The 19994-nt window shown below is 37.7% G+C and overlaps 1 protein-coding gene across 1 annotated transcript in view; it reads left to right on the forward strand.

The window, feature by feature from the left end:
• LOC106880705 (uncharacterized) overlaps positions 1-19584 on the forward strand; it is a 43802-nt gene extending 24218 nt beyond the window's left edge. Inside the window, exons 8-15 of the mRNA XM_014930778.3 lie at positions 96-197; positions 2016-2187; positions 3061-3168; positions 4329-4478; positions 5874-5993; positions 9503-9672; positions 11704-11828; positions 13723-19584. Coding sequence (XP_014786264.1) covers positions 96-197; positions 2016-2187; positions 3061-3168; positions 4329-4478; positions 5874-5993; positions 9503-9672; positions 11704-11828; positions 13723-13886 — 1111 coding nt within the window. The 3' untranslated portion in view covers positions 13887-19584. The remainder of the gene's footprint in view (positions 1-95; positions 198-2015; positions 2188-3060; positions 3169-4328; positions 4479-5873; positions 5994-9502; positions 9673-11703; positions 11829-13722) is intronic.
• The last annotated feature ends 410 nt before the right edge of the window (positions 19585-19994 follow it).

The following is a 19994-nucleotide window of genomic DNA, read 5'->3' on the forward strand; positions in this document are numbered from 1 at the left end:
CAATATCTTCTTAAAGCCATTCAGTTGATGTTGATTTTGTTATTTTTCAATTATATTTTAATGGTAATAATTTTGTTTTTTATGTTCTCAAACAGACTTCATGTTTCTGCAGTTCCTGAGTCACTACCATGCAGAGAAAAAGAATTTGCAGATATTTATTCATTTGTGGAAGGTAAAATCCTTGATGGAACTGGAGGGTAAGAAGCTTAATGTTTTTCATGTTATTTTCCATAAAGTAAGAAAAGTTCAATTAATGATGTTTGTTTAATTGGTTGACACCATTCACTCCCAGACACACCTCAGCCTCCAGCCTGCAGGCTTGCTATCTCCTCTCTTTGCCTTTTCTAGTGCTATTATAATGACCTCTACTTCTCAGAAATAGCTGGACTCATGTTACCTCCAATAAGGCATTCCTATCTTACTTGTCTCTTCTCTTCTCTTGTTGTGTCCATCCAACCCTTTAGGCCTTCCATCCCAGAACGTCAGCCCTCTGGAATTCCTCAGGTACAAATTTCATGACACATATTAGGATCCTTGGTCTGAATGGCTTGAAACTGGAGCATCAAACATGAAGGATTATATTTAGAATAAAGCAATTTACTGTAGATGCTATCATTTATTAACATCCGAGTGGAAAGGAAACCTTGAGTGCTCATCTATAATCGCAAACACATAGCAATAAGAGTTAGAGGATGGTAGGAGATCTATGAAGTTGGCACTGACATACTCAAGTCATCCATATTGTTTGTATATTAGGGACTACAGCATCCAGTATATCTTTTTGTTTAAGATAGGGTGGGATTTAACGAAGATAAGGTTGCTGTCTTCAACAAGTCAAGTCACACTACTTTTTTGACCTGCTACAAATAGCAGTCAAAGCTCTCTCAAACCTGTTTTTTTTTTTTAATGACATATATATATATATATAATGTATGATACACATCAACAACAGTGCACAATAAGATCTATGATGGTAGAGTCCTTGAAGTGTAAAGTTCCAATGGTAATCCAGGTGGAGTTTATGATAAAGTGGATAAGTAGAGGGATCAAAGATCCAAGAAGAAGGTAGGAGAGATGAGGATCCAAGAGAGGAGGAAGTTCAGTCAGGCAGGATCCGCCTGGTGTGGTAGTCCAAGTACACTCTATTAAAAAAATAATAATAGATTGATGAGCTGGTCACTGGTTGAATGCTTCTGATTATAAATGTGTTTGATCAGGATTGTTGATTTGGAACTAAATTGCAACACCATGTTACACTACACTGCTGCACATTACACCACACTGCCACTCTACTCTATATGAGAGAATTAGGGATCCTCATTTTTTTTAAAATGGCACATTGGATAATATCATCATCATCATATTTTAACATCCTCTTTTCAAATGCTGACATTGGTCAGACAAAGTTTATTGAGGCAAATTTTTCTACAGCTAGGTGTCCATCCTGTCACCAACCCTCATTTGTCTCCAAGCAAGGTAATATTTCCCCATGGTCTGGCATACATGCTCTCACAGATTATTGGAAAGAATGACACTGCTTGTATGACTGTGACATTTGTTTACAACTAGCAAGTGATGTGAGGACAAGGAAACACAAACATATATGCATGCACACACACACACACTCACACACACATATAATGCGAATCTCTTCAGTTTCTGCCTGCCAAATCCACTCACAAAGCTTTGGTTGGCCCAAAGCTATAACAGAAGACATTTGTCGAGGTGATTGGGAAGCAAACTTCTCAATCACACAGGCAGGTCTATACCCAATTTAGAGAATGACAAGATGGTCACAGCTGAATCATCTTTGACCATAGATCTACTCAATCAGAACTAACTTGAAGTTAAACACCAGCAAAATACTACTCAAAATGACATTACTCCTCACAAGTAGAACATTAAATATATAAACCTCACTGCTTTGAGAAGCCTTACATATCAGTACAGTTGCTTCTTTTAGACCTATCAGTCCATAATAACAAGAGCCCCTTTAATGTATTCATGTTTTTTAGGTGTATGTACATATCTGGTGTACCTGGTACTGGAAAGACTGCCACAGTGCAGGAAGTTATTCGTAACTTAAGAGAAGCTTCTGAGGCTGGTGATATTGGAATGTTCCGGTATATCGAACTGAATGGAATGAAGTTAACAGAACCCCATCAAGCTTATGTCCAACTTTTAAAGGTATGTATTACAGTAAATGAGAGTTGAAGCATATCATGTCAGTAGAGAGATTACAAACTAGAACTTTCGGCTGTGCATGTACCATCTTAAAATATGCACTCTCTATATTGAGCAAGTTGGCAAATTTCAGGAAGCATGGGAGTTTGGAAGGATGCAGTGTCCTGATATATTTTTATGTTTTTTTTTTCTGTTCATTTATTTATTTAATTTTGTATCACTCATAGAGATTTGCTGTAGTTGGCATAAATTAAAGAAGTCCCCACCTCCAGAAACTTCATCAGATAAGTCCTAAGTGTGTGTCTAGTCCAGGCATGAGCAACCATTTTCAAAAATTGGGCCACATGGCTCATCACCTGGTGGGCTGCACAACTAAAACAATTCTAGGTAAATTTTGATAAGGTGTGCCATTCAGAAAGTCCGTTGGGCTGCAGTTTACCCATGAATGGTCTAGTCTGTGTGATCATACCAGTTGGTAATAAAGAAGGACTTCTAATAGTAAAAAGAACCCATCCAAAACAGCAACTAAATGCACTGAAGACCGGGCATCTTTGAGGTGCTATGTTGACATTAGTATTATATGGGAAGGCTGATGCATTTTCAAACAAGCCCAAACTATGCATAGATTAACACAGGAGATACAAAACTGATGAATAATAATGAGTTTTAACATTGACAAAAGGTTTTGCAGAGAAAAGTCAATTCACTAACCCCAGGACTTGATTGGTATGCATTTCATCAATCCTGTATAATTGAAAGAGAAACTCAACATCAGTGAAATTTGAACATGAGACATAAATGCTTGCATAGCATTTTCCCTGCACTTACTAATCCTGCCATTCCCTATATTAATAATAATAATGATATTACTTCTAGCAATTGACTGGACAGAAGACCAGTGCTGAACATGCTGTAGACATTCTTCATAAAAGATTCAACAATTTAGCACCAAGAAGAGAAACCAATATTCTACTTGTTGATGAGGTAAGTTCCTGGAAGCTAATCAAAGAAATATTTCATCTTGCTTTTGTTTAATCCATGAATGAATAGTTTCAGATATTTTTTTTTTTCTTGAAATTTAATTTGTTTATTATTTCTTTTTAATTTCAAAAAATGGCTCTTTAAATAAATATTAAAATTCTAGATGTTATCAGTCTACTTGCAGACCTGATGATGTGTTTTTGTAACCATTAACACAATGTGTTGATAAAATATGCACTACATACAGCTGTAGCAGGTTTCTATGTTTGCCTGTAAATCTCTGTGTCTCTGTCTGTGTATCATCATCATTGTTTTAATGTTCACTTTTCCATGCTTCATGAGGACAGCCAGAATTTCTTGAAGGGTATTTTATGCAGCTGGATACCTTTCCTGTTGTCAGCCTCACCTGTTTCTAAGCAAGGTGATATTTCTCTATGACCAAACAGACTGTCACAGAAAGTTGAATCAAAATTAGCTCCCTTTTCAGAGACACATGCAAAGTAACAGGCGTTCACACAGCTTTTCATTCTGTAATAACACTTCTACTTTGGATCTTTGCTCTCTGGAGCTTTAGTGATATGTGTGTGTGTGTGTGTGTGTTTAGTTCTTTTTTTTTTACCATCATCATAACAATATAACACCCACTTTCCATGCTGGCATAGGTTGGTTTGTTCAACAAGAGTTAACAAGTCATAAGACTGATCCAAGTTTCAGTGTGTTCTCAGTCATGATTTCTATGGTTGGATGCCCCTCCTAATGCCAACCGCTTTACAGAGTGTACTGGATGCTTTTTACATGGCATTGGCACCAGTGAGATCACCAAGTACTTCACAGGGCAAGAACCTTCAGCAAGAGTGGGTATGGTATTGAGGGAAGTGGCTTTGTGCCAGGTGACAAGAGGTTAAAGTATGATAGAGGGACAGGAACAGGTGTCTTGTTGTAAGGGAGATACGTAGCTACCCTAATTGAAAAAGAAAGATGGTGATGCAACCATGTCAGTGTGTACCATCAAGTTGCAGGGAGTTTCCATTAAGAACCATCACTCTCCACAGACACAGAATGCATAGATAGTTTGTTTTAATCTATTTTTCTTGTTAATAAGAGCATTTATGTATACACACACATATGTATTCAATCTTTGTTTTTCGTTACCTTAAAATTAGCTTGATTTACTGTGGACAAGAAAACAAGATGTTATGTATAATATATTTGATTGGCCATCAAAGCCTCATGCCCGACTTGTGGTACTTGCTGTAGCAAACACCATGGATTTACCTGAACGCATCATGATGAGACGAGTTTCTAGCCGTCTTGTAAGTACTTTTGCATTATGAATAGTTTTATCCTCAACTCTCAATATTTTTCCAGTCCTTTTTTTTTTTTTTTTTTTTTTACCGACCAAATATTTTATTTATCTTGTATCTCAGGACAGTCATTATGCCAATAATAAGCAAATGCACTGATTTTATTTCACTTCTTTTAATATTATTAGTCACTTTGGAAAGCAGCCAGCTGGTAGAATTGTTAGCATGCTGGGTAAATGCTTAGCAGTATTTCATCCATCTTTACGTTCTGAGTTCAAATTCCATTGATGTCAGCTTTGCCTTTCATCCTTTTGGGGTCAGTAAAATAAGTACCAGTTAAACACTGGAGTCAATGTAATTGTTTTAGCCTCTTCCTTGAAATTGCTGGCCTTGTGCCAAAATTTGAAATCAGTATTAGTTAATTTGTTAACATTTAACTAAACAATTGTTTGACTAATTGTATGTTCAATTGATAAATGAGCTAAGTTTGTCAAAGTCTGTCAGACCTGGTATAGAGAGGGCATTTCATTGCTGACATCACAAATGGCAAAGAAAGGACTTCTTTTACATTACCAATACCTCTCTCACAACTTTTTTCAATGTTATTGTTATTCTTCTTTTAATCATTGAACACATTCAAGGGAGTTACATTGATTATATCAACCCCAGTATTATTTAAGTCTTGATTCCTATTTATCAAATGCCTTAATTACCTTTTGACATGAAAGGCACACTTGGTGCTAGTATTCACATACATACATGTATGTGTGTGTGTATCATCATTTGCTGTCCAATTTTCCATGCTTGCATTGATGAGATGGAATTTGTTGAGGCAGATTTTTTACAGCCAAATACTCTTCTTGTCACCAAACCTTACCTGTTTCCAAGCAAAGTAATATATATATTTCCACACAGTTTCTGTCTTCCAAATTCCATTCACATAGCATTTGCCAACCCAAAGTTAGAGTGGAAAACATTTCCCCAAGGTATTATATAGCGGAATCAAACATGGAACCAAATGGCTGCAAAGCAACTTTCTTAACTTCATTGTTATGCTTTTGACAGTTGTTATTTTAAGATTATAATGGACAACCACTAATTGCTACCCCATGTAATATTCTAAAAGAATACGTTTCAACTATGCTTGGTTCTAATCATCATCTTTTAATGTCCGCTTTCCATGCTGACATGAGTTGTGGAATTTGATCAGAGTTGACCAGCTGGAAAGCTGCATAAGGCTCCAGTATGATTTGGCTTGGTTTTACAGTTGGATGCCCTTCCTAACACCAACCACTTTACAGTGTGCTGGGTGCTTTTTAAAAATTGTGTAACTGTGTCGTAGATATTTGGAGAGATGTAATTATTTGGACTAATTATCTTCAAATGTATTAATTCTATCTGCAGGGACTTACTCGAATGACTTTTCAGCCTTACACTTTCAAGCAGCTTCAGCAAATTGTTCTGTCTCGACTACAAGGACTGAAAGCATTTGATGAAGATGCCATCCAGCTAGCTGCACGCAAAGTAAGGAACATTCCCCTTTATTCTTCTAGTCTGTTCTCAATTTTCTGTCACCACACAATGTAGTTTCATGTTTGTTTTCCCTATTTTTAATTATTAGTTTGTCCAAGGTAGAAAAGAACAAATCCCTTCAAGATTTTCTAGACAAAGGCATATTGATTGTTTAGTGAGTTAATACAAGTGTTGTTCAGTTTGAACTGCTGTCGGTTTGTTTTGAAGGCAAATGTTTGCAAGGAGGATATTCCAGAGGGCCTAATGCTGAACTCATTGGTTGTATATCTAAGACTAGAAGAGAGAGAACTCCTATGTGGTTGTACACTTAAGTGGTGGATAGGTAAACAGCCTCTAGATATAGGAATTAGTAGCAAATATAGAAATAAGTCATCTTGGGCCAAAATGTGCGCTGCTTTTTGCCAAAATACCAACTGGCAACCACTCAACCTAGGTTTACAGGTTATGCGATGAGAAGCACTATAGTGGATGTGCAGTCAGTCTTAGCTTGGGTCATTCTACTGACCAGTGGTAACATCTGGTGCTGGGCAGAGGAAGCTCTGTGAGGTCAATAGCCAAGATCATCTAGACTTCAAAATATATTTCTGTTAACCTCTATAGATCCAGTAACCATAGACTTTATAGATTTAACGTTTATTCAGTGTATAACATATACCCATATATATTAAGCATTCACAACATTACATATATACAGGATTGTGATGGGTAAATTGTCACCATTCTACATTTTTAATTTTGCACATTCGCATTGTTTGTTTTTGATTTTGTCGACTACGCAGTATAGTAGGGTCAGTTGGGCATTGCCCATGAGAAAAACAGCACTGTAATGCAATTAACTCTGCCAGAAATTTGGAAACGACCTGCTTTACTGCTTGGCAATTGCGCCGGAAGCTCCGGTACAAAGAGATGGTGAATACACAGAATAACAGTTGACTTGCCATATCCCCAAAACGTTGCCGAGTCATAAAAATCAAACATCCAGTCAACATCATGGTGGTTGGAGTGATCACTAGAGATGGCGATGTTATGCCTCCATTCATCTTCCCACATGGCCTCAGACTTAACACGGAGGCCTACATCAAGTGCCTGGAAGAGGTGTTGCCTTGGGTCAAAAGGGTGACTGCTGGAAGACACTATGTCTGGCAACAGGACTCTACCATGCCACACAAACAGGAGAACCCAGTCATGGCTGTCAGACAATTTCTGCGACCACATCACCCCTAACATCTGGCCACCTAACTCCCTAGACTACAACCTCCTTAATTATTATGTGTGGGGTGCAGTTGAGTGAGAGACCAATGAAACTCCTTGTAACATGAAAGATGAACTAAAGGCAAGGATTATGACAGCATTCACCAACTTAAACAAGGGGACCATCCAGCAGAGTTGCTGGAGATTCCAAAGTCGTCTGGAGGCCGTGGCTGAAACCAATGACGAGTTTATTGAATAAATTTACACTTTAGTATTTCAGGATATTTTTATGTAATTTTGGTAAATATATCTGCTAAAATGAGATGTCGGTGTTTTCATTTTTGCGTAATTTAGCCAACAGTTTATTTACTGAACCCTGTATGTATGTATATATATACATGTATGTATATATATATATATATATATATATATATATATATATCAAAAGGATGTGTTATAATACTATTCCACAGCCAAACCGACAATCCAATAATACCATTCCACATATACAGAAACAGCCATACCAACCATCCAACATACCTCCATCATCAGCTGCTCCATGGGTATCATTATGGTTTCGACACTAGTGGTACCATTCAATCCAGCAGTGTCAACAGCACTAAAATAAGTGTTGTTTGGGAACAAACAAACCAAAGAAATCACAACTTTCAAACACATATATCCTATGTACAACTGTATTGGTAAATAAATTCAATAAATATATATGTATAAAACACACACACACACACACACACACACACACACACACACACACACACACACTTATGTCTGCTTTCTATGCTTACATAGGTTGGATATGTCATCACAGTTCAAGTCAGTTGATATAATGAACTTATTGTATACAGTGGTCAAATGCATGACTTGTTGGAAATGGTTAAAAGAGAGACAGAAACCAGACATATCAGTCGAGTGAATAAAGAATGATAGCAATGGAAGCTAGAAATATATTTATTTATTTATTTTATTTATGTGTTTCAGCCAAGTGGCTGCGGTCATGCTGGTGCACCACCGTGAAAAAACTTATGAATGAAGCACAAAAGAAGGGAAAATGGAACATTAAAGATAGTCATAAAATATAAGGGGGCACATAAGGTATAGATCTGGTGAATTTCAGGAAGCATGGGATTTTTGAAGGATTCAGTGTCCTGACAGTTAACAATGGATTCTTTACTCTTTACTCTTTTGTTTCAGTCATTTGACTGAGACCATGCTGGAGCACCGCCTTTAGTCGAGAAAATCGACCCCAGGACTTATTCTTTGTAAGCCTAGTACTTATTCTATCAGTCTCTTTTGCTGAACCGCTAGTTTACGGGGACCTAAACACACCAGCATTGGTTGTCAAGTGATGTGGTGGGGAGAAACACAGACACACAAACATATATATATATATATATCATCATCATCATCATCGTTTAACGTCCGCTTTCCTTGCTAGCATGGGTTGGACGATTTGACTGAGGACTGGTGAAACCAGATGGCTTCACCAGGCTCCAATCTGATTTGGCAGAGTTTCTACAGCTGGATGCCCTTCCTAACGCCAACCACTCAGAGAGTGTAGTGGGTGCTTTTACGTGCTACCGGCACGAAGGCCAGTCAGGCGGTACTGGCAACAGCCACGCTCAAAATGGTGTATTTTATGTGCCACCCGCACAAGAGCCAGTCCAGGGGCACTGGCAATGATCTCGCTCAAAAATCCTTACACATGTCACAGGCACAAGTGCCAGAAAGGCGACGCTGGGCACAGGTGCTATCCTGATTTCGCTTTCGCTTTCCCTATGACGGGCTTCTTCCAGTTTCCATCTACCAAATCCACTTACAAGGCTTTGGTCGGCCCGAGGCTATAGTAGAAGACACTTGCCCAAGGTGCCATGCAGTGGGACTGAACCCGGAACCATGTGGTTGGTAAGCAAGCTACTTACCACACAGCCATTCCTGCGCCTATGGATTGTTCATCTTCTCTTTCAAAGTTGCTTACAACTGCTGCTAAGAATAATGGTGTATATATTTTAAAAAGCTATCATAGTTCTACAACACAATCATCATCATCATCGTCGTCGTCATCCGTTTCCCATGCTGGCATAGGTTGGACGATTTGCCTGAGAACTGGTAAGCTGGGGAGCTACACCAGGTTCCAATCTGGTTTAAACACATAATCTAAAATCAAGTCTCTTGTCATATATATACAGTTCTGAAATGCACGCACACGCACACACACACACACACACACACACACACACACAAAAGTTATTTTTAAACAGGACTCAGCTATTCATCTATCAATTTTACAGGTTGCAGCTGTGTCTGGAGATGCACGTCGTGCGTTAGACATCTGCAGGAGAGCTACTGAAATAGCAGGACGCAAGAATTCTGATAATACAGGGCAGAAACTAGTGGGCATGTCACATGTGAATCAAGCGTTACAGGAAATGTATTCATCTAGCCAGGTTTCTGCTATCAGGTAACTTCATTCTTCAGTAGACTGCATAGATTGAAATTTGAATCATATTGTCTTACTATGACACTGTTTTCTCTATTCTTATGCCCTAATTTTCAGATATTATATTCACTCATACATGCACAAGCCATACATACATATATCTATATCTACTTATGATGCCTTGAGCAAAAACAAGAAGATGAAATGAATGAGAGGGAAAAGTTTAAACAAAGGTGGTATTAGTATAATGCTTGAGAGGAAGGAAAAGAGTCTTTGACGTATTGAATGCTATTCCTTCATCAGAAAAAGGAAAGAGATGGAGAAGGTGGTGAATAAAAAAAATTCAGGACTAGGTAAGAATGAGGTTCTATAGGGTGGTGTGTGGAAGAGAGGAAGAGGTAGGTAGTGAGCAAGTTTTGGAGAGTATCCGTGTATAGAGTGGGCATAGGGGAGGTGTGTATAGAGGTGTACAAGTGTGAAAGGTGGGTTGATTAGGTGTGAATGTATTGTGTGGGAGAGGTAAAAGGCAAGATTGGAAAACCACTGAAGAAAACAGTATACTTGGTATATCTATCTACCTACCTACCTATCCAGTCTCCTAGCATCCCATTAGATTGATAAAGTATTTATCCAAAGCGATAGATTGATAAAATTGTTAGAGCATTAGTTGGTAGTAATTTGCAGTATCTGTTCCAGTGGTGGTTAACCAAGAGCATTCAGACTCAATGGCAACATATAAATACCTTGACTTATGAATATATGAAATGTCAGTGAAGATAAATATTAGATACAGGCAGCAATTTTACCTCTGTATGTATCTGCATCTACACACACACACACACATACACTGTATGTATGTGTCATCATCATTGTTGTTGTTTGAATGTCCACTTTTCCATGGGTCATACTGAATTTGTTGAGGCAAATTTTTCTATGACCAAATGCCCTTCCTGTTACCCACACTCACCTATTCCCAGGGAAGATTGGAAAAGAAAGACACAGCTTGTATGACAGTGATGCTCACAGTTATTTTGTGATATCAAAACAAGGAAACAACCACCAACACGCACATATGTATATACACACATATGACAAGCTTATTTCAGTCTGTCAACCAAATCAGCTCACAAGACTTTCAACACCCAGGGGCTATAGTTGAAGATACTTGCCTTTGGTACTGTGCAATGACATTGAACCGAAAACTACGTGATTGAGATGCAAACTTAACCATTCAGCTGTGCCTGCATCTTACACACATTTTATATATATATATAATGCTTCACCCACCTTTGTTCAAAATAAAGCTGCATAGGATTGTCTACCTTTAGATTTGAATGTGTTGGAATTGATTTAATATAAATCAACCTAATGCACATACCTGCTATACCAAAGAACACTAGGATACTTATCCAGTAGAAACACATGTTGGAATGGAATATGAAGAGAATAAGTTATTAAATAAATTTTGAAGATCTATAATTCTCCATTCTTCATCATGATATATATATGCTAAACCTTACAAAGGAGATGACAGAGGGCCGAGATATGTGTCACATTGCTGTACTTGAGAAGACCACCCGTCACAAAAGAATTGAGGTCCTAAAACCAAGTTGCCTTATACAAAGCACCCAGTACACTCTATAAAGTGGTTGGCATTAGGAAGGGTATCCAACCATAGAAACCCTGCCAAAGCAGACTATGGAACCTGTTGTGGCCCCTGGCCTTGTCAGTTCCTGCCAAGCTGTCCAACCCATGCCACATTGAAAATTGGCATTAAATGTTGATGATGATATGTATACACACACTACACTATTACATTACATAGTGGAGGAAAGATGTGGCATATTTCTTTGTGCATAAATCTAATGCTACCATATTGAAATGCTGTTGAATATTGAACACCTGAATAAAACGTTTCTCTCAAAATCCATCTGTTTACTTAAAATTATAGAGCACTAATCACCTTGATGATAATGATATGGATGATGTCACAGTGTGTTGCCACCCACATGGGAACTCCGATAAATAATCTTTCTCTCTATTTCTATTCAGAAATGCATCTGAACAAGAGCAACTATTCCTTAGAGCCATTATTGCAGAGTTCCAGCGTTGTGGCTTGGAAGAAGCACAGTTTTCCAAGCTTTACACTCAACACATTTCTCTTTGCAGGTTAGAAGGTTAGTATCAAATAAAATCAGTGTAATTTGAATCAATTGATGTTGTGTTAGCAAAATGTCAAGCGAGTAAAATTAAAAAAAAAATTGTATAGGGGTCTGCCCAAATGTTGGCTGTTGCTTCTCTCAATAGTAACCTAATACACGTTTTTGTTTTTACTGTATTGACAATCTTTCTGCTCCATATTTCTGGCTCAGTTCTGATTATCTTTATTCTTTTCTGTGCTTTTAAAAAATTTTATATTGTTTCATATTCATATTTTTCCCCCACTAGAATTTAAACAAAATGCCTTGAGTGAATTTGGTAGATGGAGACTGTGGAAGCCAATTGTGTGTGTGTGTGTGTGTGTTTGTTTCTGTGTTTGTCCTCCACTACCACTTGACAACTGGTTTCTTGGTTTGTGTACTTCCTTGTAACTTGGCAGTTTGACAAAAGAGAGCGATAGAATTAGTGCCAGACTTTAAAAAATAGGTACTAGGTTGATTTGTTTTACCAAAACCCTCGAAGGTAGTGTCCCAGATGTCTTTCCTCTTTGTGTATTGCTAATCATTCTACCATGATGTGTGAACAGTGTTTTGTTGTTTACTTTGGAAATTCAGACATTTATTGTTTATAGCAGCACTTAAACTTTTTTCATTCATGACCCCATTTTTCATCACGAGATTTTTCGTGACCCCAGATATTAAATATGACACATCACGTTAAATATTGTGCGTTTGTGAAATAACATATAAACTGAAATTCAAGTGTTTGTATTTAATTTTCGCGACCCCAAATGGAGTCGCGAGTCGTAGTTTATGAAGCGTTGGTTTAGGGTAATGTTTTGGTTTTAATGCTCTATTGATGTTCTACCAGTTATCACTCAACTGTAAAGGAGAAAAACCTACCGCTACAGGAAGAGTTATCTACCTTGTTTTTTAAACGCTTTGCATAATTAATAGTTGTAATGGAATGAAACAGTTGGGTGCAGCCGTTTGTACGCTGACAATTTGGTACGGCTGACTGGACATCCTACCTATTTTAACGACATTATTTTTTTGGTGCTGAAAGTAAACACACGCACACTCGTACAAAAATATATACAGACAGATAAAATGAGAGAGTGCACCACTACCAGCCACCAAATGAATTGATCAACAAGAAAACTTCTCTACAACCAATTTAGTTAAGAAGTTTGCTTCCCAGCGACAGTTTTGAGTTTAATCCCACTGTGTGGCACCTTGGGCAAGTGTTTTCTACTATGGCCCTTCAGCAAATGTTTTCAACAAGCTGCAGACTAACCAAATTCTTGTGGGTGGATTTGGTTGATAGAAACTGATTGTATATGTATCACCTTATCTTGACATTGCATATTTGTAAATGAGTCTCACCATCATACAAGAATATCTCTTTTACTCTTTTACTTGTTTCAGTCATTTGACTGTGGCCATGCTGGAGCACCGCCTTTAGTCGAGCAAATCGACCCCAGGACTTATTTTTGGGAAGCCTGGTACTTATTCTATCGGTCTCTTTTGCCGAACCGTTAAGTTATTATTTATTTCCAATATTCTATACACACATGTTTGGCCATGGGCAGATATTACCTAGCTTGGAAACAAGTGAATGTTGTTGACAGGAAGGGCATCCAGCTGTAGAAAATCTACCTCAGTAATCCCCACCTGATCCATGCAAGCATGGAAAAGTGAACATTAAAAAGATAACAATGATGGATGAAATATGTACAAGGGTTGAGGGAATCAACTAAAACTCTTAAAGGTTATGCTTCAACATGGTCATAGTCCAATCACTGAAACTAGTAAAAGTACAAAAAAAAAGAAAATTAATAGGTCTGAAGAGGAGATACACATGTGACATAATCCCTTTTATTACTTTTAATTTTCTTTCTCTTCACAACAGGTCTTCCGCCACCCACATTTTCTGAATTGTTTTCAATCTGTTCCCGCCTGAGCTCTATGAAAATTTTATTATCCGAACATGGCCAGATGGATTTACAGATGAAGGTCCGATTAAACATCAGCCAAGATGACGTTTTGTTTGCCATGAAGGATATAGACTTATAATACAACATACTACTTCATTATTTTTATGTCTTTCTGAAGTCATGACAGAAAATTTTTTTTGTTGTTGTTTTTTTTTTTCGTTTTACTCTTTCTTCATTCACATGTATAATATTGTTCCAAATGTAAATAGTTTTAAACTTAGTCACATTTATTTTTAAGGCTATGGACATCAGAATCGGCAGAGCATTAGACAACATGACTTTCAGTATTCTGGGGGTTTTTTTTTCCTCTCTTCATCCATGTGTAATAATATTGTCTCAAATGTAAATAGTTTTAAATTTAGTCACTTTTGTTTTTAAAGTTATGGACATCGGATTCAGTAGAGCACTAGACAACATGACTCTCAATATTGTTATTTTTTTCTCTGTCTCTAATGTAAATAGTTTCAAGTTGTTTTAGTTGTTTTTATTTTTAAAGGATACTAACATCAGAATCAATGGAGCACCAAACAAGCATGACTTATATTCTGTTATGTTTCTTTACATTCTAAATTCAAAAATCTTACTTGAAATAATTTTGCCCCTTCAATCCTGTGTCTGTGTTAATAATTGCTATTACTGAAACAGAACATTAACCCTTGAGTATTTAAATTAGCTATATCTGCCCCAAATATTTTACCTTTTTTGTGTTCAAACTAGCCAGATCTGCCTTCCCATACCTACCCTGCAATGTCATCATCATCATCATCATTTAACGTCCGCTTTCCATGCTAGTATGGGTCGGACGATTTGACTGGGGACTGGCGAACCAGATGGCTACACCAGACTCCAATCTGATCTGGCAGAGTTTCTACTGCTAGATGCCCTTCCTAACACCAACCACTCCGAGAGTGTAGTGGGTGCTTTTTACGTGCCTCCAGCACAAGGGCCAGTCCAGCAGTGCTGGCAACGGCCACGCTCAAATGGTGTTTTTACATGCCACCTGCACAGGAGTCAGTCTAATGTTTTGTTCACATGCCACCGGCACAAGTGCCAAACAATCACACTATCAAAATCTCAAAGCTACTAGATGATGCATGAATAATTAAAAGCAATGTGAATAAATAAGCATTACATTTGACAGAATAATATGAATGCTAAAGGATTAATGTCAGATAATAGTGGACTGGCTGAATTTACACTATTTGTACCAGCAGTTTATGTTCTGAGTTCTGGGGATAAATAAGATAAAACACCAGTCAAATATTGAGGTCAATTTAACTGACTATTCCCCTTACCCCTTTCCGATCTTGTGCCTACATTAGAAGCAACATCAGATGCAAAGTTTTAGTAACTTTCTTTATGACAGTTGCAGTGAAGTAGGTCTCTAGGAGGCTAGTTTACTACTTGAGGGGCTGGTTATTTGTTTCTGTTACTGGCACTGTGAGTTACATATAACCTTTGCAATGATTCATTTCACTCACTATGGTAATTAGTACCATAGTTGAATATAGTTAACTACTGTAAATAGTAAGAGCACTAGAGTTTTGCTAGTTTTGGTACCAAGCCAAAATCATCCAAAGGGACCCCAGAGGAGAAGTTAACAAAAAAAACCATTGCATAGTATGCTTCCTTTCATCATCATCATCATCATCATCATCATCGTTTGATGTCTGCTTTCCATGCTAGCATGGGTTGGACGATTTGACTGAGGACTGGCAAACCAGATGGCTGCACCAGGCTCCAATTTGATCTGGCAGAATTTCTACATCTGGATGCCCTTCGTAATGCCAACCACTCCAAGAGTGTAGTGAGTGCTTTTACGTGCCGTTGGCACGTGGTCCATTCAGGCAGTACTGGCAACAGCCACGCTCAAGTGGTGTTTTTTACATGCCACCTGCACAGGAGCCAGTCCAGCGGCACTGGCAATGACCTCGCTCGAATGATTTTCTAACATGCCACTGGCTGGTAACGATCACGCTCGAATGGTGCTTTTTATGTGCCACTGGCACAGAAGCCAGTCTTCTGTACAGACATATTACCTAGCTTGGAAACAAGTGAGTGTTGTTGACAGGAGGCTGAGAAATTCGCTGTAATGTTTCACATGGATCATCTACATCCAACCAATACTAAAGGACATCAGAGCATGTATATCAATGACAAAGTCATTGATACACACTCTAGCCATCATTGGACTGGGCAGCTGACTTCACTGGCAGTGAGTGGTCACCGGAGAGGCTGGGGAGAAGTCTGAGACTCACAATATCTAATATCAAGGCAATGGACATCAATAAATGCTTTGTTTCAAAGACAGTATACTATGTGATTTATAAATAATGCAAACAATGTGAAATAGATTGGCTCAGTAAAAATGTATATTTGCAACCCAATTTGAAATTTGTGTGTTTCAAATTTCAATATCTGGTATGATTACTGTTATCTTTTATGTAGTTTTAATATAGGGAAATAAATTTTGCATACTTTAAAATCTTTTTTTCCTCTCTCTGTAGGTAGACACACAACAGGCAGCCACTCCTACCAAATTCTTACTATAAATTCTTCCTATGACCTTAACGATACTATGTCCAACCACACACATACATAAATAACTACACACATACACACACGTGCTATCATTACATACACACACACACCTCCTCTTGCACTCTCCTGTCTTTGAAAAGAACTTTTTCTCCACCCTTTCTCTTTTGGTCATTCCAATATGTGACCGCGTGTACATCGTCGGTGATTTTCTTTCTCTGTCTTCCCTTCTTTGGACTTTTCCTATATTTCTGACGAAGATCTCCGATTGAAATGTTAAATCCTCTTTCTTTTCTTTCCTTTCCTGAGCGTCCAATAACTCTGTACTTATTCCACGTCCTCGCATTGTTTTTTTTTTCAGTAATCAACATTATGTTTAATATTATGGAATTTTCAAAACAAGAATCTCAGATGCTTATTGTTTAGTCCAGGTCAACCTTCAGTAAAATTTGAGGGAGATTTGGTTGCTATTTGTACCAGTTCAATGGACCACACATATATTTCAGTATAAGCGGCGAGCTGGCAGAAACGTTAGCACGCTGGGCGAAATACTTAACGGTATTTCGTCTGCCGCTACGTTCTGAGTTCAAATTCCGCCGAGGTCGACTTTGCCTTTCATCCTTTCGGGGTCGATTAAATAAGTACCAGTTACGCACTGGGGGTCGGTATTATCGACTTAATCCGTTTGTCTGTCCTTGTTTGTCCCCTCAGTGTGTAGCCCCTTGTGGGTAGTATAGAAATAACACATAAAAACATATCCTGCTGAAGATCATAATAAACTAAATTTTGTAATGGTTTTAAAACTGTAAACTATGTAAATAATCAAGAAAAATGTGCATTTCATTGGAAAACAATGTTACTGTAACACAAAATTAAAGCAAGTATGGCACACTTTCAAGATTAGCTAGGTATTGCTATCTTGTTTGGTTCCATATGGTAATGTTATATGTTTTTGGGTACCATTTTGCTTGTATCTCTATCACAAGTCCTTCACTGTACTGAACTAGATTGCTGTCTAACCTAACAATTTCCAATGATTTTACTTTTAAGGAACCTTTGGAATGCATTCCATTATCTCAAGAAATTTCCACATATAATATTATATACCTTTATTGATATTTTTCTTTCGTTTTCATGAAATTAAATTTTGGATGACTGTGTGGTTAAGAAGTTTGTTTCCCAACCATATGGTTTCCCATTCAGTCCTATTGAGTAGCATCTTGGGCAAGTGTCTTCTACTATAGATCCAGGAAACCAAGGCCCTGTGAGTGAATTTGGTTGATGGAAATGAAAAGAAGTTTATTATATAGACATACAAGGGGGTGCTACAAAGTTTCTGGCCTTGGGTAAAAGAAAATACAGGAGGATCAGTTAATTATAATTTTACTCAACATATTTCCCTCTCAAGTTCACATACTTATTGCAGCAGTCCTTCAGTTTTTGTAAGCTCTGTAAAAGAATTTGAAAGGTTGGGCCTCCAACCAGGCTTTTCACAATACTTTACAGCCAGATACTTTTCAGTACCCCTTTGTATATTTGTGTGTGTCCTTGTCTTGTCATAACATGATGGTTTTAAAGGAGTGGCATTATCATACAAGTAATGCTTTTCATTTCCAATCTTCTGTGAAACATGTCTGACCATGAGAAAATATTACTTTGCTTGGAAACTGGTCACACAGACACATACATATATGTATATACAAGAAATTTCTTTCAGTTTCCATCTACCAAAACCACTCAAAGCATTTCTTGGCCCAGGTCTAAAGTAGCAGACACTTACCCAAGGTGCTGCACAGTGAGACTGAAGCCACATGGTTAAGAAGCAAGCTTCTTTTAACCACTTTTTTTCCTCCATCCAGAAGTGATTCAATATGCATTTAATTTCGATATTAAAAAATTTTTTTTATATAACTCTAAGGGTTCCAGGAAACTCTGGTTGGGAAATGTTGGCCTAACCAATCAACTCGGTAATAGTGGAAAGATGTTATTTAGCTAGCCTTTGTCAGACAAATCTGTGAGCAAGGCAATTTCTGCCATAACTGTCTCATTTCTTTATAGTGTATCTAAGACTATATTATGTGATGTGACTTTGTTTTGTTTTTTTAAGGTGATAATAGTGTGATTTGAAGGGAAAATGTCTGCTATTTCTAGTAGGCTTCCTCATTGTTTTCCCCGGATAAGCCCTGGTCCTGCATACTTGTGATCAAATGTTCCAGCTATGACCATCCTGTCTTGTTTTCCAAATGTATTATATCTAGGATTGTGGAGGCGCAATGACCCAGTGGTTAGGGCAGCGGACTCGCAGTCATAGGATTGCGGTTTCGATTCCCAGACCAGGCGTTGTGAGTGTTTATTGAGCAAAAACATCTAAAGCTCCACGAGGCTCCAGCGGAGGATGGTGGCGAACCCTGCTGTACTCTTTCACCACTACTTTCTCTCACTCTTTCTTCCTGTTTCTGTTGTGCCTGTAATTCAAAGGGTCAGCCTTGTCACACTGTGTCACGCTCAATATCCCCGAGAACTACGTTAAGGGTACACATGTCTGTAGAGTGCTCAGCCACTTGCACGTTAATTTCACGGGCAGGCTGTTCCATTGATCGGATCAACTGGAACCCTCGACATCGTAAGCGACAGAGTGCCAACTACTACTACTATATCTAGGATTACATTATCATGATCTTTTCTAAGACAGTAGGATGTTATTTGAGAGAAATTTTGCAATTATTTCTAGCAGGTTAAACAATTATAAAGGCTTCCTTGTCAGCTCATAGTCGTAGTGAATAATTTGGTAATAGTTCACTGAAGAGAGCATGGATGGCTAGGTGGACTCAAGATGACCAACCAAAGATATCATCTGTCTTTCACACCCTATCACCAACAAATTATGTTTGTGTCCGCTATAAGGGCGCATAATTCAGCCTGCTAGTTATTAACAGATACCATAGATCAGGAGTAAACAGGTTCAACTCCAAGCGAGGGTATAATAGCATAGAGAGGGATGTGCTCTGCTGGTTTCACAAGACCCATTCTCAATACATTGTCTGAAGAGGGTTAACAAATGCAAGAAATAGGGGAATAAATGATAGCATTGGTGTGGAATTTTGGGATTGATGTTCCTCAAGTCCTATGCTTCGTTAGAAGAGAAGAGTTTTTCTCTTCATTTTTTTTTTTTTTTGTATTGTTTCATGCAATGGAAATTGCATGACTTTGAATAATAAAAAAAAAGACTTTTTCCAAAATTTTCGAGTTTTGTTGTTTTGTTTTTAATCTTTATATTCTGTACCCTACCTCGATTCAATAACCTTTTCTTTCCCTATTGCGTATAAGACTTCAAGGAAACAATTACGCTAAAAGTCCATTTAAGTGTTTATGGCAAACTATAATTAATTTGCAAAACTCATCTATTTTCCAATATAAACTATTAAACGGTTATTTCAATACTTTGTTCTGTGTGTATTATACATTAGCACTATGAATATGTGTGGGTGGTGCATGTGTATGTGTGTTTATTTGCGTACGTGTGTATATATATATATATATATATATATGCGCAATGACTCTGAGGAAGCAATTTTTAACAGTTTTAGATTGCGCTTCTGGCTTTTTAAACTGGAACATGTAATGCACACACGCATATATATATATGTAT

The sequence above is a fragment of the Octopus bimaculoides genome, chromosome 7, assembly GCF_046866305.1.
Source record: "Octopus bimaculoides isolate indiv1 chromosome 7, ASM4686630v1, whole genome shotgun sequence".
Taxonomy (NCBI): Eukaryota; Metazoa; Mollusca; class Cephalopoda; order Octopoda; family Octopodidae; genus Octopus; species Octopus bimaculoides.